Source organism: Anthonomus grandis, chromosome 22, assembly GCF_022605725.1.
Source record: "Anthonomus grandis grandis chromosome 22, icAntGran1.3, whole genome shotgun sequence".
In the NCBI taxonomy this organism is placed as follows: domain Eukaryota; kingdom Metazoa; phylum Arthropoda; class Insecta; order Coleoptera; family Curculionidae; genus Anthonomus; species Anthonomus grandis.
Window position 1 is genome coordinate 32,802,722 of NC_065567.1, and position 27,756 is coordinate 32,830,477.

Below are 27,756 nucleotides of genomic sequence, written 5' to 3' on the forward strand. Positions count from 1 at the left end.
TCCCAAACTATTGAATACACTGTGAAGAATCTCCTCATTTCATGAGTTCAAGAAAGACTTCCTTTGTGGGATTCAAGGTTGACTCTCAAGGACTGAGGCGAAACAATTAGGGACAATATGTAGATAAAGAATTTTCTCTAGATTTTCTCCGACAAAAGTGGATAAATTTAAGTCTAAATCTTAACAAAAAGTGCTTTATAAATCTTGAAAACAAAAGAAACTTTAACAATTTCATATAAAACAAAAAAACAAACAAAAGAGGTAAAAAAATGCCATATTATAGTTGTAAAATAACTTTGATATCGTATAAAAAGGTAAATTTTTTCAATGTTAAAATATGTAATTTGGCGTGCAAATTGTCTAACCAATAACAGTTCCGGCGGATCATCAGACTATCCAATGACGGGTGCATGAGAAATCATCTTTAGTTTTACTTCATGCAAATGTCATTTGCATTTGACGTGACAAGTGACTTCAATGTCTATTTTTGTATTTATTTTGAAAATTTTTTGCAGTTTTTATCTTCACATTTCCGTATCTTAATAAATAATTAAAAAAAATACTCATTTGGTTTTTTTTTAGTTGTTTGATTAATGATTTTCCTACGGATTAGCTTCATTATCAACATTGTTGGTTAATACCAATATCTTTTAATTTAATCCAAACATGGTCAGCTAATTGTCATTAATTTTACCAATTATAATAATAAATAAATTTTATGGAAAAGAGAAATTTCTCAAATCTTCCATAATCATTTTACTTTCAACCAGCCTGACGTAATAGTACGTCGCTCTCTTCAATAGAATATTGCGTGTAAGTATCAGCAAGTCAGCATATTATTAATATTTGATCAAATGACAAACAGAAAATTCATGTATTCATGGTGCAAAGTTTAACTATCAGTTTGGCAGCCACTTTATGTATTGCAGTTTAAAATTTTGTCAATTTCTTTTTAAAATTTAAAGTTATTGTTCTCTGTTTTAAATGGGAAATCTTTTTTGACACTGATAGTAAATCTTTTTTAGTACTAATGGCACCTAACTACAGTAAATATTTGACTCGGAATAATGCTCTTGCCGGGGCTGGAGCCTTGGCAGCTGTGTGGCTTCTATTATCTCGGAAACAGCAGAAAGCAATTACCAGACTACAGAAGTAAGTTGTTGGTTACTAAAAGTTATTTTATGTTTATTAATATTAATTTTTTAAATAGCAAGTTTTTAAAATTATCTATTATATATCCTCTTGACAGAGCCCATACATACATAAATTACCATAAAGGAAAATAGTATTACTGTATTCAAAGTGTCGCTTGCCACAAGTTATTAAATCCACAATCCATTCTTTTATTTAAAAAGAATATTAAAAATTATGCAACTTGTAATTTTTAATGAACTCTAATGTCAAAGTTTATATATATATTATTTGAAGTGTACCTTCAGCCTTGACCCCTCTATAACTGAACTCTGAGTAATATTGTATAGTATTGCAATAATATTTAACAAACATCATGCAGTTTTCACATTTCTGAATGTCATTTACTATTTACTTAATCTTTTACTACTGCATAATTTAAATTCATATTTAAAAAAATACATGTTTTATAATATAGTTTCCATATGGTAGTGGTCAAATGTATCTAGCTTTGTCAATTCAAGTTATTTTCCTAATGCATATACAAAAAAGCCATCAGTTTTCATATTACTTAATAGGAGCATTATTGGTTTAATATTTTATTGTTTTTTTTTAAGAAAGCTGAATTTCTACTATGAATAACCACTGAAAAATTATAATCCATTACTTAATGTCTATAGAGTGATCATTTAAATCACAAAAATCATTAATTATCCAAGATATATTTGTCATTGATTAATGATTGCTAAAATTAGGCATATGGACCTTTAAAATCATCTTTTTTTAGTAATAGGTCAGGTTTTCTAGTAAAAACAAATTACATGTGATTATAAAATCAATTAACTTATAATTTATACATCCAATTTTTTTTTTAATAATACAGCTCTTGCCTTGTAAGCACAAAAAATATCTGTAACAAAAATGTCGTTAATTTTTAATTATTCAATTATTTCCCTTGACTTTGCACTAGTTAAATAATTTTTTTCCATGTATTAAAACTTAATGGTTTATGTTTCTGTAGTGTATATTCATATGTAGATTGGATTATGATTAATAATAACAGTTTTACATATCTGCTAATAGTAAAATTATTCATGGCACTATGAACTTAATTATGTAAAGCATAAACGTCTCGTACCATAGAAAGATAAATAATAATAGTAAAAGCTCAAATGAGATTCTTTAGTAAACCACAGAAAAGCTTATAATATTTACAGCAGTCAAATAATTATTTTTACCTCACAAAACAGGAGAAGAAATATATAGGCAAAGTTTAGAGAATAGAATACTCTGTTCTGTAATAATAGAATATTCTATTCTGTAAACTTTGATATAGGTTGATTAAGCAAACATGAAGTTCAAATTCAAATATATATTTCCAAAATAGACATTACATACAATGTGTTGGAATTTTCAGTTAAATTAAATATAAAAAATTGGTCTAGACATGAAGATAATATCTCACTTTGCTAAAAGATCAATTAGGCTTTCAAATAGCTTATTTAATTAAACTTTACAAGAAAAGTGTCAAGACTAAAAAAAATAAGTATACCAAAGTCCTACCTATTAGATATATACAAAAATTGACCGCTAAAATGTTAATGAAAAATTTCTATAGTGAATAATATGGTTTTGTGGATGATAGCCTCCTTAGGGCTGATCTAAAGGTTGTCAGAGATGTAATTTCCTTGATATCTCTAAGCAAGTGATTAAAAATTTAAAGAAAGCACCTCTGAGATCCTGCGAGAGGCTGGAATGTTAAAATCATATGAGATTCTGGTGTGGGAGGCATTTACTTTGTGAATGAACTTAATGCATGCATGCATGTTGCAGGCTGTTAATATTTTTTCTTGGATAAAGACAACATGTCTTATCCAAGCAGGAAGTTGTCGGGGAATGTCTATACATTCTTCTTATTATCCTTTTTTGGGCGATAAGCATTTTGCAAATATTACTGGAATTATCAAATGTATGATCGACCAAATTAGTTTTTCTTTTCCCTCAATAAAAAGCTGAGTTTGTTCTAATAGGATAGAATTGCATAAATGCAGTTTTTTTAGTCTTAAGAAACAGCATATTTATTTCACACCATTTGAACATATCATTTACACACCTATTAGCCATCAGTTGCTCAAAATCAATTCCACTGATAATAGAAGAGGTGTCATCTGCAAAGAGTGACATGTAGCAAATGTCAGAGAAAAAGGGCAAATCATTAATAAATAGTAGGAATAAGAGAGACCTAAATGCCAATAGATTTAAGGATAGAGTTAACATTTTCCAGTATTATACCTTCCTGAAAACCAAATTGTCAATCAAGCGATTCTTAAACGCCTTCAGTTCATTGGCCACAGGCTCCACTTAGGTTTATTCCAAATTGTATCATCCCTATTACTGCCTCTAAATAACATTTAGAATCAAATAATATTTTAAAATTAATAATGTTTAATTTGATTTCTTTTCAGGAAAACAGTCACAGAACGACCTGAGGAGGAGGTGAAATACCTCATTAGCGAGCAAAAAGAAGAAGAAAAAACCAGAGTTCAGGTCGATCGTAAAATTCTAGTGCAATTATGTCAGTTATTTAAGATAACTGTTCCCGGATGGGCTTCTACAGAATCGGGACTATTTTTCTTGATTGCGATCAGTCTTGTGGCCAGGTCCATTTGCGATCTCTGGATGATAAGTCATGGCACGAAAATAGAAAGGTATGGTAAAATCATTTTTTAGGTCTCAACATCCACTAAATAATAGCACTATTAAGATTTTTTATTATAAGGCAAATTACCTTTTTATGTAGGCGCGTGATGCACGTCGAGGAACCCATTTGGAAAAATACCCAATATATTTTAAATTAAATTGTTTATTTAAGTATCCTATAATGAAGTTTAAATGATATTTAATCCAAGGAGTAATTTAGCGTCAAAAGCATGTAAAACTTGTCCACTGATGCCTCTATGCCTCAGATTTAGAGATTGTCCGCGAAATCAAAAATCAAAAGATTATTTATTTCCCAAAAAGTACAAATTATAGTACTGTTCTGCAGCACAATGGATTAAAGTTTGTGTGTGCACCTTGAATTAAAAATTCCTGCCTACAAATTATTGCATTCACTTATATTTTTGAGAAAATTTGGGTTTTAGTGGCAAAATTTGTAATTAATATAATAATTGTAATAATTGTGAGCAATAATTTTACATATAATTATTTAAAGTCTTTCAGTAGATGCAAATAATACAGTAGGAATAATGAACTTCGCATTTTTAAGTGATTTTGTTCTGATAGTATGGTGAAGTATACCACTATTAAAACTTATATTTCTAACACTAATTGTCTTACATATAACAAGTTCGCTTCTCTGAACAGTAATACTGTTGAATGCAATTTATTTTGTAAGGTCCTAAAACATTCTTTAGTGAAGCGCCTCAAGCTGTTATTCCATATGTTCGAACTGACTCAACCAGTGCTTGAAAAAACTTTTTTAGCGTTTCCTAATTTAATATTTAAAAAGGTTATATGGTTTTGCATGTTGCACTGGTCAAAAAAAGAGAGTCCTTGATATTTAGCATTATCTTTTTTGAAAATTTGTAGTGAATTGTTCACATCATTGCATCAGTCCTAATTAAACTAATCAATTTAAAAAAAAAATTCTATAGTAGTTTTACAAAAAAATTTTAATAAATCATAATTACTTTTTTCCATATGCATATGTAAAAGATAAAATACGTTTTTTTGAATAATTGTAAATACTAATTACGGTTTTTTTTTTCAGTGCCATCGTATTAATGGACAAAAACCTATTCTACAAGCGCCTCGTCAAGTTTTGCGTAAGCCTGCCACTAATAGCTCTCGTCAATAATGTTTTAAAATATGCCATTGGTGATCTTAAAATACGCCTTAGAACCAATCTCACAAAGCGGCTTTACGAAGATTACCTTAAAAATTACACGTATTATAGAATCTCAAACTTAGATAATCGGATAGCTAATCCAGATCAGTTGCTGACAACTGACATTGATAAGTTTTGTGAAGCTATTACTGACTTATATTGCAACACTGCCAAGCCCCTTCTTGATATTGGAATATATGTTTACAAATTGTCGACTACTATGGGCGGAGGAACTCCGGCTCTTATGTTATCTTACTTGTTTATCTCTGGACTTGCTTTGACCAATCTTAGAAGACCTAATGCTAGATTAACTGCTGAAGAACAAAAATTAGAGGGCGAGTTTAGACACATAAACTCCCGATTAATCACACATTCCGAAGAAGTTGCTTTTTACAATGGTAACCTTAGAGAAAAAGCCACATTATTTGCCAGTTATAAAAAATTACAGAACCACCTGAAAAAGTTCCTACGGTTCAGAGTTATTATGGGAATAATTGATAATCTTGTTGCGAAGTACTTTGCTAGTATAGTAGGATTTTTCGCAGTGTCTCTCCCATTTTTCTCGGGAAGAATTGCTAAAGACAGCCAAGGGGAAAGGTCTAGACTATATTATACTTATGGTAGAATGTTGGTGAAATTAGCCGAGGCGATTGGTCGCTTAGTGCTGGCTGGACGTGATCTAACACGATTGGCAGGGTTTACAGCAAGAGTGACAGAACTCAGAAATGTTCTTCGTGAGTTGAACGATGGAAAATACGTTAGAACAATGGTCGCTGGATCAGAAGATTTAAAACCAAACGGTGGAAAAATGATATTCCAAAACAACATCATAAAGTTCAATAAAGTGCCTTTAGTAACCCCAAATGGCGATGTATTAATTTCAGAATTAACCTTTGAGATTAAATCAGGAATGAACGTTCTAGTTTGCGGTCCAAACGGATCAGGTAAATCATCCCTTTTTAGGATTTTGGGAGAACTATGGCCCTTGTTTGGGGGACAGTTAACTAAACCTCCGCGGGGAAAACTTTTTTATATTCCGCAAAGGCCTTATATGACTCTTGGTAGTCTTCGTGACCAACTGACGTATCCTCACGGTAGTGCCGAGGTTGCCAGAAGGGGTACCAAGGACCAACAACTTATAGAGCACTTAAGCAGGGTTCAATTAACTTATTTGCTAGAAAGAGAGGGAGGTTTGGACGCGGTTGCTGATTGGCTAGATGTTCTTTCTGGTGGTGAAAAACAGAGGATTGCTATGGCGAGACTTTTTTACCATAAACCTCAATTTGCCATATTGGATGAGTGTACTAGCGCAGTCTCAGTAGATGTAGAAGGAAGCATGTATAAATATTGTAGGGACGTTGGCATAACTTTATTGACGGTTTCACATAGAAAATCGTTGTGGCAACATCATGAATATGTACTTCATTTGGACGGCAGAGGGAATTACAGTTTCAAACCTATCGATCATGAAACAGAACAGTTTGGTTCATGAGTTTTTTGAGGCTGTCCAGTTTCGTTTAATTATTTGTTAAATTGTGAAATCAATTTATACTTTTAATGGTGTTAAATATTTTATATTTTTCTTTGTTAATAGTAGGTATGCTTCACAAACCTATAAATTGTTTTAAAACATATTTTTATCCTATATGTTGTATAATTTATTACATGTGTAAGGGCATTGCCTGTTTTATACACTATTTATTAAATACATTTATTTTTGAAAATTAATTTAAAGTTGTTTTAATTTTTGTAAGATAAAGGGTTACCCTTTAGGTTTGCCTTATTGCAAATTTCATCTCAAGTTTTAAAAAAGTAATATTAATTGTTCCTGCATTATTTCCATCCAGAATTGCAATTCTAATATACACAGCGTTTTTATATTGATTGTGAAAGGAGGGTTACTAAGGACATAAATACAAACAAAAACAGTTATCCAAGTGACCGTCAAATTACTGTAATAATTTTAAACAACTTTTAAATGGATAAAATGGAACCTTTATACGTTGCTCTAAGTTTATTTAGAAGGCGCCATTACGAAAAGTGCATTGAAGTTTGCACAAGTATTCTAGAAAAACAACCGTTAGATCAGACAGCATGGTGCTTAAAAATGCGTGCTATGACTCAGAGGGTAAGTGGTTATACTCACTAATCACTATAAAGACAGTCTATGAATTTGAGCACATTTCTAGGTATATGTGGATGATCTTGAAAGTGAGGAAGCGCCAACAGAAGATAACTTTTTGGACAGTAATGTTGTTGCTACTGCACCAAGACCAGGCACTTCTTTAAAAGTTAGGACGTCTGTTGTTCCTGTGACATCTTTAGGGTTGTGTTTCTGTTTAAAAGCATTTAAATTTAATTAAACACTTTACTATCTTAGGGCTAGGCCAAGAACATCGACAGGTAGACCAATATCAGGAGTCATTAGACCAGGTACTCAATCAAGTGGATCTGGGTCTGCCATAGAAAGGTTGCGAATGTCTCGAGGAGCTACAGGTCAATCTGCTAGGGCTGTTCGTTTGGGTACTGCTGCAATGTTATCACAAAAGGATGGTCAGTAAAACTGTATACTCTACTCGATTGATTGATATATCTGTTACATTTTAGGCCCATTTATCGAGATATCCAGATTAAATTTGTCGAAGTATTCGAAGCATAAGGGTCTAAGCAAACCTTTATTTGAATATCTATTTTATCATGAAGGAGATATTCGGAATGCAATGGAATTGACAGTCTTGGCTACTCAAGCTTGTGAATTTAAGGTGAAACTTATTATTTGGGACACATAATTGATAAAATTATAAGTGTAATCCACACTTTTATTTGACAAGTAGTTATTAATAAGACGTGGGTATGCTAAACTTATCAGATGTCCTCTCACTGGTGTTTTTTTTCATTTAACCCAGTCAAAACAATCCAAGAAGGTATAACTTGAAATATGAGCTATTTAGGTTTTAATATCCCATCTGAAATCGTTCCTTTTTGATTTTTTAGTCATGTTTACCATTTCGCTCATATTACAATTTATGGAATTTTCGTTTCTTGAAATTCGAAACTGCACTAATAGCTCTCCCATGTATATGGTACATTTCAATAATTTGTCTAATGTGTTCGTTGGCTCGCATATCTGTCACTTGGTTCAACATAAAATTTTAAAGTTATTGCAGGAAATGGCCAAGGGCCAACCATATTGCATTTCATGTGTAGGGTTTTCAAAGTGTACTCGAGGTTATCCGGGAAATATGCACGCTTGGCTTTTAAGAGTTATAAAAAAAATATTGTAAATTGCTTAACTGCATATTTTAGGATTGGTGGTGGAAAATACAATTATCAAAATGTTACACGGCACTAAACTTAATAAGAGATGCAGAACAACAAATAAAAAGTGCTATCAAGCAACATCCTCACGTGGAAAGCTATATTAGGCTTATACGGATATATTTACGGTTAGGTAGGATTGAAATTTACCGTTTTTTAAAAATCAATATAAAGTAAATTGTTGTTTTAGATCAGCCCCTTACAGCAACTGAAGTAAGCAAACGAGCCTTAGAAGTATTCCCAAATGATGTTTCCTTGATGACAGAGCAAGCTCGCATAAGCGAAGCCCTAAACGAATCTCAAACGTCTGTCAAGCTTTATAGGAGTATCGTGATAGAAGATGCCATGAATACAGAGGCAATTGCTTGTATTGGCATGTACCATTTTTATAATAACCAACCGGAACTTGCGTTAAGATACTATAGGTAAAGGCATTCATTTTAATCTTCGTACATTATCAATCCAAGTTTATTAATAAGATCTATGCATACCACAAATCTACATTACCACAAATTCATTAAACCACATCTTCAAGAATCCCACACAAACAAAAATTTAGATCACCTTAAGTGCATATTTCAGGAGAGTTCTAGCAATGGGTGCGCATTCACCAGAACTTTATAACAACTTGGGATTGTGTTGCCTCTACTCTCAACAGTTAGACCTAACATTGGCATGTTTTCAAAGAGCGTTAGATTTGGCTACAGATCCGTTAATTAAAGCAGATATTTGGTATAATTTGTCTCACGTAGCCATAGTAAGTATAAACGTTAACCTTTTCTTAAATAGAAAATGTAATTTGTTCACCATTTACACCATCGGTCATTCATCCGGTTGGTAAATCATTAAGTGTCTATTCATTATCTTCAAATAACTCATTAACATTTTTTCAGGCTCTTCATACTTTTTCTAATTAAGTAGTCTGTTAAAAGAGAGACAGGAACACGTTAATGTTGAAATATCTCAGAAGCCACTGATTAAATTTTCATTTTTTTAGGCCGCAGGAGACATAGCACTAGCCATCCAATGTCTAAGCGTGTGTTTGTCTGCTAACTCTATGCATGCGGAAGCCTTCAACAATTTGGCAGTTTTGCAGCATAAAACTGGCAATATTCACCTGGCTAGAGCCTATTTAACTTCTGCTGAACGTGTTCATCAACCAATGGCGTTGCCTGAAACTATTGCAAATATAAACATGCTGATGAACATTTGAAATATTAATTGTAAAAGTTATTTTTCAATAAATATATTGTTATAAGCGTGTGTGTGTGATATATTTTATACGGTATAATGGTAATAGCATTTATGATACTTTTAAATTTCACAGTTTTGCTCGAAAAGTGATCCCCTGTAAAGTTTCTTGCCCTTAATATCAGATTGGGATTGAAAAGTCTCTTATAATAGCCTTCCCATGGAACGTATTGAGGGGGACATTCCTGAAATAATAATAACATATTTTACTGTCGACTGTCGATGTTTGCTATGGTTACCCGTTAATTAATAAGACATTTAGGATGCAGTGTCGTTTTATGTTGCCGACCTTTTTCAGTAATAAAATATTGCTTTGTCCTAATTGAAATTAAAAAAAGAAAAATAAAAGATTTCTCTGAATGGCTTTCGCTCACCGGGCAATTTTAACCGGTAGGTGCATTTCTTTGTGGCGCCTTATGTTGATGGATTTATGGGTTTTGGAACAACCTTATTTATAATTGGAGAGAATGAGTTTGCGCATGAAATACTTATGGGGTCGGTTTCATCTCGTAAAAATCCCCAGTTTAAGTATTTACGAGTAATTTTTAAGTTTAAATCCATCATCGATCGGGAGTTCGAGGGGATATATTTAATATTTTACAAAGCGACGCCTTATAAATTGACATGGCGTCGGCGTCGTTTCTCGCGTCCCTGTTTTCCTGCTACACACTTCGGCATAATCTGGAACATTGTTCAAACTTTTCACATGCTGGCATAACTGGCCAGAGTTATTTTTAGTTTGTGGCAAACGAATTTGGAATTGGATTTTATCATTCACTGGTCCCTATTTTCCTAATAGAAGTTTCAGGATTTTCTGGAAAATGGACATTTTGAAAACTGGGTATATGGATAGAAGATCTGTGGATACCTGTACAGCTTGAACCTTCCGAAATAATTTTAAATTTTCATCCAGATATTTCAAATTCTTAAAAGTTCTTGCTACACTTTTCCAGGCGTTGCATTTTCAGATATCAGGAGAGTAGAAGGCGAGGCGTCGCGACGCCTTACATGCACACTTAGACATACATAAAACGCACAAATTCTGGTATTTTTTTAAGAGGATATTATACAATTATTAAACAAAAAATCACATTTTAATTTGTTATGTGTCAATTATTGGACTCTATGGCTGTTGCTAATAGTAAATTAATTTGGAAGGCTCAGTTTTAGAGGTATTTGAACCCAAAGTAATGAGTGCGTGTTGATCATTTCATCCGAAATCAATTTTCATTGGCGGAAGATAAATTCTGCGATATTTTACGAAAAAACGTTTAAGTTGAAAACGTCGCATTGACTGGCTATTGCTTTAAATGTTTGTTAAAATCATCATAACATCGACGTTGCCAATATGGCGAAAAGTGTAAGTTTTTGGTAAATTGTGTATTTGGGTGCCGAGTGTATAAAAGAGTGGAAACATTAATAAATTTCTTCTTTTTTTTGCTTGAAGCGATGAAATTGGTAATAATTTTAAAATAAAAAATAATAATACTAATAAATAAATGTTTATTATGCAACAAGAAAATATTACATAAAAGGTAACATTCACATAATGTGTTCTTTCATGCCACCTGAATTATACAGTATTAGTGGGTAGTTCCAATACAATACTACTTAATGCTAAATTCATTACTTAAAATCACAATAAAAGCATATATGAATCTAACAGAAAAGCTTTGTATTTCTACTTGAAAGTGAAAAGTGATCATGAGTTTAACAAAGATACATTTTTAAAAAATAGTATTTGAAATCTTATAATATTTCTGAGGCTGTAACTGTGTAAATCTTGTCTTACTATGAAATAGTCTAAAAGATATGTAGGATAGCTATACGTGTAACTTCATATTTTAGTATTTTATTGTGAGCATGTTGGCTTAATCTAGCCAAATTTTTGTATGCGGAAAACACATCTCAAGGAGGCATTTTGAATTAATTAAATCTTGTTCTTTATTTCATGAGTGAGGTAATTATAAAAAACAATGTTGCAGTAATCTAGCGGTGACCAAACAAAAGCCTTCAAAACCATTAATTTCAAAAATGGACAAATTATATTTAAATTTATATAAACTTTTAAGTAAAGCATAAATGCAGGATAATTTTTTATTGATCTGTACTTGAAAGTCTAAGACTTCATAACTAATGACCCAGATTCTTTGCTCAAGCTGAATAAGGAAAAACAGTGTTATTTATACGTAAAATTATAAAAGTAGTAAAATTAAATTAAAGAAATTGTTTTTTTTTAATTGTATTAGAACCTATGAGTAAGTATGTGTTCTTATCAGCATTTAAAATCATTTCATGCTGTCTTGACTATTTAAGTATTAAGTCTAAGTCTTCATTCATTTCCTGCTTACAATCTGCTCTGGAAGATCGCTAGTGTAGATGCTAAATAATGAACCCAAGGTACTACTGGGAAACTCCATAACCAGTAACAACAGGTTCAGATTCTACACCACCAAGTTCCTTAATCTGTGTCCTCAGTTGAAGATAACTTTGAAGCCATTTATAAACACTCGCAAAAGCAAAGAAGGTCATTTTAGCTAAAAGCATCGCATGATTGATGAGGTCAAAAGCCCTACTGACATTTAACAGTACCAGACAAGAAGTACATGAGGAGTCCATATTGGCTGATATCTCGAAAGCTACTTTTGTCTGTCCCATGATTTTTTTAGAAACCAGACTGTACTGTGGGTATAATTTTATGCATATTTACAAATCCAAGCAATATATCAAATACTAAAAGAGAAATTGGTTTTAGCTCTGAAAGATTTTCAATTTTATTTTGCTTTGGTAAGGGCTTGATAATAGTTTGGCGAAGAGTGTGAGTTTTTGGTAAATTTTGTACTTGGGTGTCGATTTTACGAAAGGGTGGAAACATTATTGCTCAGACAATGTTCAAAAATAGTAAGGATTATGTTAATTTTTCAATTTTGAGGAATCAATGTAAAACTTTTCGTGATGAATGAATTATGATCTGTTTTATGAAATTTCTCATGATCCTTCTTTATTTTGGAAACACATCAATCAATTACGTAGGTTTTTGATTCACACCCCAATAGTATGCATACGGAAGCCGAGGTTACTGGTAATGGTCAAAATATTGTGAACTTATTTGCCAGGTATTTTAAGACTACATACACGCAGCCTGTCAGCAAGGCTCCTGATTATAAGTTTGATTAGAATCTGGATTTAATTTGCATTTCTTTTTTCTTTGCTATTATATATTACTTGCTTGATATATTTGATGAAATTGTACGCCCTCCTAATAAAAATTCTTTTGGCCCTGATGGTATCATATCTGTTTTTCTTAAAAACTGTGTGTATACTCTGAGTAAAAGTAAATCTTTGTTCTAATCTTCGTTGTAAAAGTAAATTTCTCTAAGTAAGCCTTTGCAAATTTCCTGATTATTGGAAGGTAAACCTTTTAACACCAATTCATAAAAATGGTGATAGAACTGATATTTGTTACTATAGAGGTGGCTTTAAAATAGACTGAAATAAAAAAATTAAAAATCCTTCCAGGCATTCAACTCCCTGGAATTAATTTAAAATAAGTGTAAAGGGGAAGAGAAAAGATGACAATGACCTTTAATCGGAGTGAAATAAAAAAATTAACATTTCTTCCAGGCTTTTAACTACCTAAATTTAAAAATAAATTACATTAAAAAAAGGAGAAAAGTGAAGAAGAAAATATGAAAGAGCCTTTAAAATACAGTAAAACAAAAAACTAAAATTTCTTCCAGGCAGTTGAATGCTTTTTTTATAGTGGTTTTTTTAGAGCCACTTTTAAAAATTAAACTCCATGTTTAATAGCGATTTATTTAACTAAATGTCTCGAACTAAAACGACCGAAACAAATATTTTCAAAAAAACAAGTTTTACATTACCAACGTTGCATTATGATTTTGCGTCAAGTTGATCGTAACCTGCTTGACTTGCGCACGCGTGAAATATTTGTCAAACGTCAATGACGACATCAGCGTTAAATTAGTAGAAAAATTGGATTATTCTTTCTATTGGCTTAGTTTGAATGTTACTTACTCCCTTTACGACAGTATTGTAGGGTACAAAAAATATTAATAAATTTGTTTTTTCACTTTTTTTAGGTGTTGGGTGTTTAACTATTAATTGAGCAAAATTATAATGTTAACTTTGAAAGTCTACGCCACTGGTAACCAAATCACATATCATATAATGGGTGCAGGATGAGATGCAATGTTGCCAAGTAGTAAGTAGATCTCTCGTGCTCTATTTTTCTGATTTTTTTCGCAGTTTATGATGTCGTCTTTTTCAAGTCAATAGTTAAATACGACAAAAAAGAAGTATTATCATAATAAATTAAAAAAGAGAAGGGAAAGGAAACAAACAAAAAACATAAAGAAAAAAGATATTACTGATAAGAATTGGTTGAATAATATCTTAATAATATATTTTTTTATAGAGAAAATCCATTAATGGCACTAATAACTAAATATATGGAAGCATTCTTATACCCTACATAATATCCTCGTAAAAACTGTATTTTAAATAATGTAATAATAAGTCTTAACATTAACATTAGCATTAAAAAAAGGTAAATTAAAAAAATAAAAAAATTAAGATTTTTTCAACGGAAGTTTGATTATATCTCAGTAAGAAATTAAAGAAAAACTTACATAAAATAGGTATATATTTTATGTAAGTTTATTAATGCTTTACAAAAAACAACTAATAGAAAATTTAATTAGATAATCTCAAATATGCTCTTACAACTGCAGGTCGTCAGCAAGAAAATAAATCACAAGACTGAGAGATTCTATTAGCGTTAGTACACAATTTTACATACAACAGTGAATGTAGGACTATAGTGGTGTTTGCTTTAGTATAGTAAAAAGTCTTAGTATTAATTCTCCTCAATTCAAGAGACTGCATGAAGAATCGAGTTAAAAGGAGATTGTATGGAATACACTACCGAGAGTAAAAAACATCAACTTTAAAGGATAAATACTTATGAAACTTTCATTGAACCTTTTCTATAGAATATTTATAAATTGCATAGTAGGGGCTCCGAATAAAAGAAGCGTATTCAAGTTTAGACAGTACAAAACAATAAAATTAAGTTTCTATTGTTTCCGTGTTATGGAAACCCCGACAATTGCGTACCACAAACCCCAATGTCCTATTAGCGAGCTTAGAGACATACTAGTACTAGAGACTCCACTCGTAGTACTCCACCGTATCTACAAAAGTTAATTTAGGGTTAAAACGTATGCCCAAATCCGAAATATTTGTAGCTATTAACTTTAGGTCAATTAGATATAATGATTATTATTTTATGTGTGGGTACAACTAAATTAGCTATTTTTCATTTATTATTTCATGTTTTATTTAAGGCTCTTTTATTTATTATTCATAATTTAGGCAATCATCAAGATATCCGTTTTATAGGGGGAATCTCATATTTTATACTTTTAACCTGCATCTAGTATAATAGATATTTCTAATATAGCTTAATGTAGTCTCCCATTTTTATCAGGGTTTTGTTCTAAGGATTTAATTGATGAATTTTTATCAGTCAGATTTTCTGGGATTTTTGTGTATGCTTTATTTTTTATTTCTGTGGGATTAACTGACCTCTAATTTAAATTTGCTTTCTTTATGAAATTTAAGAGGAAATGAAAAAAATATAGGGAATATAGGGATAGGTGGCTTAGTATTCTTTGGAATTATTAAAGGTGGAATTTTTACTTGATTATTATTTGACATCCCAAATTAATGAAATTAGGCACAGTTTCTATCATCTATGATTATAGTTGGTGTTTTTTTAAGATATGAAATGTGTCAGATAAAGCCTTAGAACATTCAAGGGCTAGAATTGGTAAACAACAACTTTGTTCAATAGTGCAACATGTGCACAGGGGCCAGGGGGGTGTTTTGTTTACAAACATATTCATCGATGCTCTGTTGTCAAGTTTACACGCATTTTCAAAAGAGGATTTTCAGCTATATATCAACACATATCATAATGTTAATTTAACTTATTGATGTTAGATTTTAAATAAAAAATAAAAAGTAGAAATAGATATATGTTATTCTAAGCGCAAAAATAACGTCTAAAAGCGAAAAAAATATTTACATTCTTATTCCTAAAACCGCTTCTAAAAAAATTGAAATGGCAACACCGCAGGCAAAAGCTGATGTCATCTTATGAAATGTCATCTTGACAAACGTTTGGCATTTGTGAAGGTCTGTGTTTTTTCTTTACTTTTTGGTTGAAAAAGGTAAAGGGTTGGGTCATTGCAGTGTTCCTGTGAATTGTTACGATAATAAAGACTCGTGATTTAAGCCAATCTTTTCACAAGTAAATACAGATATTGTCATAACATCCTATCAAGTGACAACCATCGTCATAAACGTAGAATAATAAAAACTTTTTAAGAAATCTATAATAAATATAAAATATTTAATTTCCATAAGAATGCTTTTTATTAAATAAGTACCTTTACTCTAATGAAGTACGGTAAAAAAACGCATAAAGAGTTCATAAACGGTAATATTGTTTATAATTTAAAGCATAATCTATTAATAATTAATATTTATCATGTAAATATTTTTTGACGACGTCACTGGTAAAGATTACTTGCGTCGGTGAAATCAACAATGCGATCGAGCGGCGTTGCGATGTTGTTGTCTTTTTCTCTAATATACGTTATTAATTTAGATAACGTAACTTTGAATGTTGACTTCTTTATAGAGTATTTTCATATTTTATGGAAAAATGCTTCATATTTTATTAGAGAGAAATAGTATTATTTTGCGCCTGTCAAAATAAGTGACAAATTTTTATGATATTATAAAGTGTGTTCTTTTGCCATTTCTACACAAGCAATTGGCATCATTGCATCAGAGATGTTGTAAGCAAACAAACTGCCCATAGTTCCACGACAATGCTAATTCTAGCCTTTCAATGTTCTAAGGATAACGCATTTTTATACAGCTAAACCATTAGCATTGACTACAGTGTCCCATTTTTTTTCTAATATGTGGAATCTCTCAATTTTATCATTATTTTGGGTTTGATTTGGGGTGGTTATAATACTCGGTAGTACGCATTTATTTTTTAAGTTAAAATCTTTAGCCCAAATTTCTGAATTACTTTCTCAAACCCATTTAAAAATTCTTTAATTTGTTTATTTAGGGCTTTAGTTTCGTTAATGTTATTTTCCTACTTAAATAGCTTACATAGCATTAAAGCTGCTAGGGAAATAGTATTATGTTATTATAAGATTGAATCTAATTTTACAATGAAAATGTAAACCGTTTTTTTAAATAATATAATTTTTTGGTGAATGCCTGATCAGAGTGGAAGATAATGTGCAAAGAAGGTGCAGTAGTACCCCTAATATCAATGTTGGTGTGCCCTTTAACGCCGACGCGTATCATGAAAGGTTGCAAAAGAATACATACAATGATCCTAGGTAACTAAATTAAAAACGGTGCAATGATAGTTTCAAACACGCAAGTACCACCGCGGGTAACCTCAGCAAGAGACTAATTCGATTTTCTCTCATAGGAATGCCGCATTTCTTAAGGAATGTAGCCTCCGACCAGGTACCAAACACACCTGAGTTTAGTACATTCCGCGCAACCAGTATAATACCCGACGTCAAAACACGCTTGGTAGTACTACCGTGGCGAAAGAACTTCGGTTGTCGACTGTACCTGGGTGTGGACCAGTGTAATGTTGGTGGGATCGCTTCGCTGTGGTACCCATTATGTCGAAAAGTACTTTGGTCGACTGCATTCCGATGATGTTTTGCCTCAGATTGTACCTGACCGCTTAAGTTAAAATTTCAGTCGGAGAACTTCTATGCCGGTTGACGGAAGAAAAGTGTGGTGCTTTTGAAAACACGTGGATTTTTCGGGGATTTTTTTTCTCTCTCGTGTGTTGTGTTGTGTCTGGTGCCAACTTCTTAATGTTTACGGTTCAATATTTTTTGTGTTATGGGCGCGACTTTGCGCATTTTTTGGATTTCAATTTAAACACATGGTAAGACATTGTTATGTATTGACAATTTTATACATGGAGGTAGTACCTCCAGTTTAAACTTTAGGGAAAGCGTCATATCTATTTTGTTGGTTTTTATAAAAATTAATTGATGTTTCAACGTTAATTAGCACATAATTGCTTGAGGATCATTAGTTCCTATTGGGTACTAAAACTTGTTTTTATTAGTTGACAGTATTATTAATTACCATCGCTTAATACATATACAGGGGTGGTAAATAATATCATTGAACGGTTTCAAAAAAGAGGAAACTCTGTTTATTTTAATTTTAAATTGCGCGCCATTACCAGTGCAGGAAATTTTCAAAATTAATACTGAATTCGAGTTTCCCATAAAGAAACGTCGTTTAAGGGGGTGAAAACGTTGACAAAATCGTGCATTCTTTGATGAAATGTCAAAGTAAATGTCCTCAGTAATACACGTCGATTGACTAAGAAAATAGAAGAAAAACTGATTTTTTTTTGTTATAATTATCCCCTCAGAAAGAAAACTCAAAAACAGCGAATTTTTAAATAAGTATTTTCTATTGTGCTTTGGGGAAACAATTTTTATGTTATGATCCAAGGATAAAGTTGTAGATGGACAAAATCGACGTTATTTGATTATACACAACCTTAAAAAAATTATAAAATTCTCAAAAAACATTGGTTTTCTAAATATGTAACACAAAATCCGAAGAAAAAAAAATTACAAGTTTAAATCACGCATTTTAAGAAATATTCAGCATTAAATTCCCACCCCTGAAACAAACTATATCAGTCACTATGTAAAGGGTGAAAATCAGAGGGGGAGCCTTTTTCTGATCATCTGATTAGGATAAATTGAGTCTTTAACGTACATACGTTGTTACATTCTCACCTTTAAAAATTTTGTTTAATTCATTTATACCTTTGTTTTATTTGTACTCTTAAACTGTTCCAAAGCATCCAAATTTCTGGAATGATTGTCTGTAGTATTTCCAATGACTTATTAGCAAGATAAATCAATTCAATTGTCATTGAGCCACTTTAGAGTCATTGAAATGCCCTTTTTAAAGTTTCACCTTTCCCATAAAGAAAATTATTATTCCAGGAGGTTTTTAATGTAGTCAAACAGATCCAAAACACACAAATCCTTGGAAGGACTCTCTATAGTATTTTCAATAACTTATCAGTAAAATAAATAATTTCCATTGTCATTGAACTCTTTTAAGAGTCATTCAAATGCCTGGAATAAAATTCCATCTCTGCCAAATGGAAAAATATTATTCCAGGAGGTTTGATCCAAAGCACCCAATCCATTTTTGGAATGGTTCTCTTGTGGTGGAATGACAATCTCTGTAATATTTCCAATGACGTCAGCAAATTAAGTCACTTTATTTGCCATTGATCCACTTTATTGACACATTATATGACTAGTAGTAGATACATAGTAGTATAAACTGCAAAATCAACTAAGACCAAAGAAAAGCTGGCCTGTCCAATCTTTCTTTTGTTGTTCTTTTTTATCAATTCTTGTTACCTTCCGTCGCATGCCAGCCAAATTGCTCTGCCATTTTTTGTTTCTACCCTTTTTTAGTTTTAGTTTTGTTCTTTTTTAGGTTAATTAAGAATTTTTTTTAGGAATTTTGTGTTTATTTATAATGTTTTCAAGGCCTGTTTCACGCAAATTGCGCTATCGGTTTTATATAATCGCGAAGCAGTTCCTTTTACCAAAAATTGTCAATTTTATTTTCTCATGTAGCTAATTATATTTATAACTATTTTTTTAGTAATAAACTTTTTTGACTTTTTGACTTTTTTGACTTTTTGACTTTAGAGTTACCCAAATTCCTGGAATAAAATTCAATCTATGCCAAAAGAAAAAATATTACTCTAGAAGATTTTTGATTATAGTCTGAAGTAATCCAAAGCACCTATATTCCTGGAATAGCTCTCTCTAGTATTTCCAATGACTTATCAGCAAATTGAGTCATTATTTAATTGCAGTTGAGCAACTTTTGAGTCATCGAAATGCCCGGATTAAAATTCCATTTATGCCAAAGAGAAAAATATTATTCCAAGAGGGTTTCAATGTAGTCTGAATTGATCCAAAGCATCCAAAACCCTGGAATGACTTTCCCCAGTATTTCCAATAACTTATCAGAAAAATTAATCACTTCAATTATGATTCAGCCACCTTAGAGTCATCCGAATGCCTGGAATAAAATTCCATCTTTGCCAAAGAGAAAAACATTATTCCAAGAGGTTTTTAGTGTAATTTAAACTGATCTAAAGAACTCAAGTGCCTGGAATAAACTCTTTCTAGTATTTCCATTGACTTATTAGCAAATTAAGTCACTTCAATTGCCATTGCGTCACTTTAGAGTAATCTAAATGCCTGGATTAAAGTTCCACCTTTGCCAACAAAAGAAACATTACTGCAATTCACTTGAGATGAAAAACGGGCTTTCTTGACACCATTTCATTGCAATACATTTATAAATGGCAAGATCGTAGAAAGGCTCAATCTTCACAATGACTGTAGCAGAGGAGTCAAAAAAATGAAAATCGTCAACAATTTTTTTTTTTAAACCCAGGTTGATCTTCAAAAATAGATTCAAAAAGTGATATCAGGACCGGCAACAATTGAAAAAGTCGTAAATGATAAGAAATAACGATTTTCTTTGAACATTAGGTTCCATTTCAGTTTTATTGCGGCCATTCTGTTATGTACGGCATATTAAATTTTATTTTATGAGCTTAGGTATCGAGTATCAAATAAGCATAATTCAAAGTGCCGAAATGGTGTTGGGTTTCATTAGGTTTAATAAGTACACACCAAATGTCGTAAAATCAATCAGGAAGGGGATGTAATGCTTGTTTTAGTGAAGGGGGTTGTTGTACTCAGCTTGTGTTGTCTTCTAAAGTTTCAATAATTTTCGAAACGTTTTTGAAAATTGACCAATTTTGTACGGAATTAAGAGAAGAAAGTAACCCATCCTGAGACTAATTGATATACAGGAAGACCTTGACGTAACATACCGAAATATTTCATGCCATATACATCTCAGCTCAAGATAACAAAATGTATCAGGGTCAGTTTATGGTGGGATCGATAACCTCGGAGCAAGTCAAGATTGATTTTGTATGTTGACTGCAACATTGATGACATGTAAAGAAATTGAACAAGTGTACCGTAAATGAAAAAAATAACGAATTTAAGAATTACAAGTTGTAAGTAACGTACATTGACCTGGTCCAAGTCATCATTACCCATAAATTCCATCTTTAATTACGTCAATTCATCGACATAAAAACCTGAACTAATGAAATTACATTAATAACAAATAAGACTCGCTGGATAGGTAAATAATTATTTCAGGCCACATTCCTTCGTCATTAGACTGGAACGAATTGTGATGGTTTTCTGCAGTGACGTACCCACTGGGTCTGTGGTAAATATACACAGGATATCTTCTGTAGAAAAAGATACATACATTCTTCATTACTTACTGAAGAATGAGTTAGCTTATAGTAACGTAACGTAGTAAATTTTATTACTCAATATTAGTCAATAGTTCAAAAACCTTGCATAATACCCGCATAAATATCAGTATATATTGTATTGTACTAGATTGCGTTGTAAAGTCATAAATTAGTGCAAATATTTTAAATTTAGATTTAAATGCTTAGGGATAGTCTCAGTAAAAGGCAAAAATTCCGTTTGGTGAGTCGAGTTTTAAAAAAATTTATTGCAATGTGAAAGTTCAATTAAAGTTTCAAAAAGCTCATTAATTTCTTAGTTCCTGGTGAATTATTTCATTACATCTTGTTTTTCTGAATAAACACATGAAATTTGTGGAAGAATTGATTGCGACGTTGCCAACGTATCAATAATTTCTAAAAAGTTCCAGTTTCTTATTCATCACCTTATTATTATTGCGTTCAATAAAAAAATAATAAAATATTTAATTTAATGTTTTTGGAAACGGAAATGTTACAAGATTCGATACATTTAAGAAAAATGTATCGAAAACGAGTTTCAACCATAACAAACTTCTAAATATACCTATTTGTTATTTTTATGGTATTTGCGGTTAAATTTCGCTATTTTCCTTAAGTATTTTGCATAGGACACTGGTTGGGTCGGATACTGGTTTGGTTGGAATCTGGTTGGGTTGGATGTCTAATGAAATCGAATTTTAAGTGGTACATAGGTATAAGCACTTAAAATTTTAGAGTTTCAATATAATCGTTACGCAATTAGGCAACGTCGCATCTTAAAGTCTACTATCAAGTTTCTTTTTTTCCAAACATTCAATTTTTTTAAAATTTCTGAGTAAAAGGATGAGACATTCACTTTAACTGCCTGAAAGAACACACTAGAGTTCGTCTTTTTTTCAGGTAGTTGTGGTATTTTTTTTAAAATTTTTCCAAGTAATTGGGCTAAAGATTTCTTAATTAATTTAAAATTTTTCTGCTATTTAATTAGTTTTTAAATTTCGTTCAAGCAGTTGAAATTAAATCATCTCATAAAAGTACTGCATGGATTATGTTGTAATTTTCGAAATTATACAGGCTTGAGTAAGCAGACATTAATTTTTTCTAAATTTTATTTGTGTAAAAAGTCGAAAGAACTAGACTAAAACGAATCGAAACTATTTCAAGTGCCTGGAAGAAATTATCAAGTCTTTTACTATTATCTATTACTAGTACTACTAATTATCTATTGCCAAAATCATTTTGTGACATATTGTGTCGAAGGCTTTAGAATAATCTAGAAAGGCAGGAAGAGTAAGCTTTCTACTGTCAACAGTTCGAAACAGATCGTCTAATACATTCGTTAATGATATTATACAGTCACGACATTTTTTGAACCCCAATTGCGTTTCAGGAAGTAAATTATTCATTTCCGTATGTTTTATCAGCTAGGAATTTATGTTTTTTTTTAAAGATTTTAAGCACACTGATTGGTTTAAGATCTTTAATTTCCTTTGGTCAGAAGATAATCAAAATATTAAGTTATTATAAGTTACTAAATTTTTTTCTTAGGAAAATATGTATAATTAAAATATGAGTTATATAGGGTAATAAATATGTACAACAGTGTTTTAAGAGATATGAATTCGCACGGTCTTTACCCATGGATTTAGATTTTATCTTTTGTAGTATTTGTAGAAATTCAATTTCGGTTACTTTGCTTAGAAATAAATAAGATTGCACTTTTTCATGTATAGAGTTTATTTAAAATATTTAATAGACAACTACTAGAACTGCCTAAAAGATACTATCAAGTATCTAATTTAAGGCAGTTGTAGCTTATAATTTCTTTTCAGGCAGTTAACTTAATTTTTTTTAAACTCATTTATATGTAAGTGCGTAAAAGAATGAGACAACTGCTTCAACTGCCTGGAAGAAGCCATTATTTTATTTTTGAGTAGTTATGCAATATTTGAAAAAAATATGCAAAAAATAATAGAAGGTGCGTAAAATAAATAACATACTTACTTCAACTGCCTGAAAAAAAGAAACTTAACGGTTTGTTTCTCGTAAAGTAGTTGTTTGATTACATGCACTCAAAGGTAAAATGTAATTTTAAAAAACCTTCATTTGATTAAATATGTTAAAACTATTAAATAAAAGTGTTAACAAATTTAATAAAAGAGGTTTTGATTGCCTGAAAAAATGGAAATGATTACAACAATTGCCTGAAGGAAAGAAGCGGCTTGACTACAAGGAATCGAAACAACTTCAACTGCATGGAAGAAATGATTAAATTTCTTTGTTAAGATAGTTATAGAAAAGTCCAGGCAGTTAAAGTTTTATAAATAACTTAATAATTTTCTTCCAGGCAGTCAAGTTCCTATTTATAATTTATCTTATTCATGCTTAACTGCACGAAAGAATGAAGCAGCTATTTCAACTAAATACTAACGAAACAAACTCTAAGTCACAGGTCTCAAATTTTTGTCGATTGGTCAAATGAGTTTGTTTCATTGCTATTTAATGTAAGCCGGTCTCTTTGAGAAAAGATAAACTATTTTTTGGAGCTATTTCAACTGCCTTAAATTTCATTTGTACAGATTTTTTAAAAAATGCCAAAAATAAGAACAAAAACGGATTAGTTGCATGAAATAGTCAAAACCAAACGTATTCGTCCTCAATCTTCCCTCAAATAAAGCCGCTAATTTCAAATGTTCAGCATGCCTTGTAGGTCAACTGTTACCAATTTAACTCAATTAATATGAGGACATTATTAAAATTATTGTTAGACGAGCCCAATTGGATGTCAAATTCTAATTTATTTAAAAGAAAGTTTCGTAATAGTTAAGTTACTAATAGTTAAGTTAGTTTCTTTATCTTTATTTAAAAAACATAGTACAGACAATGTAATACTCATTATGTATTACTCATACTTTTTTACTTAAAGTCAACGTCTGGTGTTTATCACGGTTCGACCTTTAGTCATTTGTCATTTCTAGTTTAGTTCTATTCAGCTGGAAGAAACCATTAAATTTTAAATTCAAAATATACTTTATTTGCTAAGTTTACAAACTTGTGCTAAAAGCTTCCTAATCCTAGAATTTATAATACTAGTATTTATTTGGTTATACAGGATACAGGACAAAAACAGAATACGGAATCGATTTTAATTGTACATAGAAGCATATTTTATATAATCAAAGAAAAAACCAAAAAAGAAAACAAGAAAAGGCGAGAACCAACATAAAACAAGAATACTAATAAAAAAAATATGATCAACAGATATATAATTAATTTTAAATATTAAAATGAGTCGTTAAAATACTCTTCAATGCTGTAGTAAGCTTTTGGTAAGATTAATTTCTTTAGTTCTCTCCTAAACTTTTTAAGGTCTGTAACAGTCCTAATCGAAAAAGGAACATGATTAAATATTTTACGACTAATAAAATATATAAGAGTTTCTCGTAAGTGAGAAGGTGGGGATTGGAAGAGATAAGCTGCCCACTTGACGAGTATTATGACTGGTGCAGGATGGTGGACTTACGGACTTATGTATGAGTGTTGCAGTTTCCAATATAAAGAGTAAGAAAACTGTTAAAATTCTTTCAGCTACAAAAAGAAAGAGGTTTACAAGAGACTCTCAGACCAACACCACACAGATACCTTAATGCTTTTTTCCGAATAGTAAAAATTATGTTAAGGAGTCCCTTGGAGCACAAACCCCAAAATGGCAACCCATAACGGATATGAGAGTCTATTAAGGCGAAATAAACTGAACGAGCAAACAACCCCCCCAACTCATGCCTGGCAACCCTGACTGCAAAACAACCAGAAGAAAGTTCTTATCAACATTGAATACAAGCTGATTGCAGATGCACCACTCTTTAATTTTGTGAAGGTCCTCTACTATGAGAGATCTGACTACTTTTTGATCTTTGTTAGGCCACAGAATTGTAGTATCATCGGCAAACTGAACTACTAGTCCATGCAGTGATAGAGAGCTCAAGTCATTAACGTATAATAAAAATAAAATAGGACCTAACAATGACCCTTGAGGTACACCACATTTAAGATGTGCTATCTCTGACGAAAATCCAGATGCAACCACCCTCTGGGTGCGGCCAGACAGGTATGACTTCAACCACCCCAAAGCCACTCTAAATCCGTAAAAATCAAGCTTTGACAGCAGTATTCCATGATCCACACAATCGAAGGTCTTGGACAGATCACAGAACACCGCTGCTGCAGCCTCCTTGGAGTTCATTGATAGATACACACTCTCCAAGAATCTGACAATGGCATCCTGCGTGCCCTTAGATGACTGAAATCCATACTGATTAGGGGACAGCACATTGTATTTGGTAAAAAAAGAGACAATTCTCTTTTTTGCAAGCCGCTCAAGAACCTTTGAGAGGGTAGACCATATTGATATGGGACGAAAGTTAGAGGGTCGGTCCAAGCTACCACCCTTATGAAGAGGAATAAACATAGCTTCCTTTAAACAGGATGGGAACTCGCCCTGAAGAAATGACTGATTGATTGCCCAAACCAAAGCACCTAAAGCGCTCGCAGGCAGAAGTGACAGCAGACGTGAAGAGATACCATCGGAACCCGAAGACCTATGATTCTTCAAGCACTGAATTGTTTCAAGGACCTCGGTGGCATCTACAGGGTGGAAAAAGAAAGATTGGTTGATAGCATTCCGATTAAGATACAGTAACTTCTCAGCAATATTAGAAAAATAGTCATTGAAATCATCGGGCCCCAAGCCTTAACTTTCCTTCTGTCTATTACCGGACGAATCTAAGCGCTCATTGTAATACAGTTCCTTTCTGACCTTTATCAGATGCCTATAAATTTTCCGATAATCCTGAAAATAAGACCTGATGAATTAATTGTCAAAAGATTTGCAAAGTCTTGCTTTTTAGTCCCGCGGTGATCCATGGTTTTCATCTCTTGGATTTAAGTCTAACCAAGGGAAAGCAGATATTTATTTTATCACGTAATGTATAATAAAAGGAAGAAAATGGTTGTGGAACAGCCCGAACTGTATTCCAGTTAACAGACACACATAATGAAAAAGATCATACAAAATGCACTTAGACAAATAAGGAACATTTTACAATTATGGATACCGATACACGAAATGAGAAGATAAATCGGTGCAAAATAACCCTAATACAACCTAAAAAATCTAAATTTCTGTTTTTTTCAGGTTGTCCAATTTTAATACAACTTTTAACACAAAACATGCAAAACAATTCAAAAATAAGTGTATATGACCCTACGATTATATTACATTTTTTATAATTATTGTAAACAAATAGATTCCTTAATTTTATTACTGAATTTTTTTAGTCTTTATATTTCTAATTTCAGGAGAAATTAAACTATAAAATTTTGGCCTTAAGTTATCTATAAAATGGGATTAAGCTATTTATGATTTAGTGGTAAGGACAGATTTTTATGTACATTATTCCCATGAGAATGAGATACTTGTCTCTTTAAGATGTCAGTTTTATGTACAAACGAGCAAACATTTTGTACGCAAAATCGATCTATATTACTGATCTCAGAATTAAATAACAATTCAGTTAAGTATAGTTTGTTATTGTCATAAATTACTTTGAAAATATTATTTTCAGTAACTTTCAGAGAAACCACCTCATACTATAATACAACGACGACTCTACCAAAGATTTATAAATAAGTAGACATAATTTATTACATAATATCTCTCGACGTACATGGAATGTATGAATCAAAGTACACAATTTATCGCAAAGGTAATCAATATGAGCAGTCCATTTTAAGTTTTGATCAATTATGATTCCAAGATACTTAGTCTTATTTGTTTCAGAAATGTCTTCCTGAGGTAAATGGTATTTTATTAAAAGGTAGTCTATTTTTATTGATCGGTGAAAGAGTTATATATGGTGGTTTTATCCATATTAATTGTAAGTTTATGAGAGGATAACCAATTCTTCACTTGTCTAAAACCCTCACACAACAAGCTTTTCATATCTTCTCAAATATTTCCTCTAAATAATAGAGTCATCATCTGCAAAACTAATTATTTCTCCACCTATACCAAGCCTAAGCAATGAGTCATATAAATAAGGAAAAGAATTGGACCTAATACTGTTCCCTGTGGAACTAATTTATTTTTAGGTACTGTTCTCTATCTTCAAAGTAACTTTCAAATATATTTTTAGCCATACCTTTAATACCAAAGTGTTCTAGGGTCTATCTAAAAGGAAGTCATGAGGCACAGCATCGAAGGCCTTTGCTAAGTCAATAAAAGCAGAAAAGATGATTTTAGATGTTAGTTTGTAGAATACATACATATGCTATGGTAAGACTCTCCTAGAAACCATATTGATTCTGTGATAATACCCCAAGAGATTCTAAGAACGTTTTTAGGAGATCTTTGATACATTTTTCTAATACTTTTAAAAGGTTGCTTAATAGGCTGATTGATCGATAGTTTTCAATGTTTGCTGTTGGTCCTTTTTTATGTATTGGTGTGACAATTGATTGTTAAAAGTATTTTGGAATTGTGCCAGTGGTTATATGAGTTTGATAGTTTGAGTTAGCTATGTAGTGATTTGCAATTTTAATGGCTCCTATTGGGATTTGAATGAGTGAATGAATTTGAGGATTTGTTGAAATATGTTTA

At 31.6% G+C, this 27,756-nt stretch overlaps 3 protein-coding genes across 4 annotated transcripts in view; all 3 read left to right on the top strand.

Moving 5' to 3' along the window:
• The first annotated feature begins 519 nt into the window (after positions 1-519).
• On the top strand, positions 520-6,748 carry LOC126748867 (ATP-binding cassette sub-family D member 3). Of its 2 annotated transcripts, XM_050458386.1 has the most exons (4): positions 520-813; positions 1,026-1,152; positions 3,597-3,839; positions 4,904-6,748. In XM_050458386.1, exons 2-4 carry the CDS (start codon positions 1,031-1,033, stop codon positions 6,510-6,512), a joined length of 1,974 nt encoding a protein of 657 aa, XP_050314343.1. In that variant the 5' UTR covers positions 520-813; positions 1,026-1,030; the 3' UTR covers positions 6,513-6,748. The 2 variants fall into 2 exon arrangements, with proteins under 2 accessions (XP_050314343.1, XP_050314344.1); XM_050458387.1 differs by lacking the exon at positions 520-813 and having other exon boundaries at positions 876-1,152.
• A 105-nt stretch (positions 6,749-6,853) lies between these two features.
• On the top strand, positions 6,854-9,551 carry LOC126748463 (tetratricopeptide repeat protein 8). The gene is made up of 8 exons (XM_050457717.1): positions 6,854-7,148; positions 7,210-7,346; positions 7,401-7,573; positions 7,628-7,782; positions 8,327-8,471; positions 8,529-8,763; positions 8,921-9,095; positions 9,336-9,551. Exons 1-8 carry the CDS (start codon positions 6,999-7,001, stop codon positions 9,549-9,551), a joined length of 1,386 nt encoding a protein of 461 aa, XP_050313674.1. The 5' UTR covers positions 6,854-6,998.
• A 7,697-nt stretch (positions 9,552-17,248) lies between these two features.
• The window catches only part of LOC126748346 (protein expanded), a 46,025-nt gene continuing 35,517 nt past the window's right edge, over positions 17,249-27,756 (top strand). Inside the window, exon 1 of the mRNA XM_050457510.1 lies at positions 17,249-17,615. The gene's annotated coding sequence lies outside the window, so the exon portion shown is untranslated. The remainder of the gene's footprint in view (positions 17,616-27,756) is intronic.

What these genes read in the sequence shown, in the direction of transcription:
- LOC126748867 (XM_050458386.1), top strand. Translation starts at nt 1,031, where the DNA reads ATGGCACCTAACTACAGTAAATATTTGACTCGGAATAATGCTCTTGCC. An exon ending in GCAATTACCAGACTACAGAA is followed by an intron (nt 1,153 to 3,596) that starts GTAAGTTGTTGG and finishes ATTTCTTTTCAG; the next exon opens with GAAAACAGTCACAGAACGAC. An exon ending in CATGGCACGAAAATAGAAAG is followed by an intron (nt 3,840 to 4,903) that starts GTATGGTAAAAT and finishes TTTTTTTTTCAG; the next exon opens with TGCCATCGTATTAATGGACA.
- LOC126748463 (XM_050457717.1), top strand. Translation starts at nt 6,999, where the DNA reads ATGGATAAAATGGAACCTTTATACGTTGCTCTAAGTTTATTTAGAAGG. An exon ending in CTCAAGCTTGTGAATTTAAG is followed by an intron (nt 7,783 to 8,326) that starts GTGAAACTTATT and finishes TGCATATTTTAG; the next exon opens with GATTGGTGGTGGAAAATACA. An exon ending in CTTGCGTTAAGATACTATAG is followed by an intron (nt 8,764 to 8,920) that starts GTAAAGGCATTC and finishes TGCATATTTCAG; the next exon opens with GAGAGTTCTAGCAATGGGTG.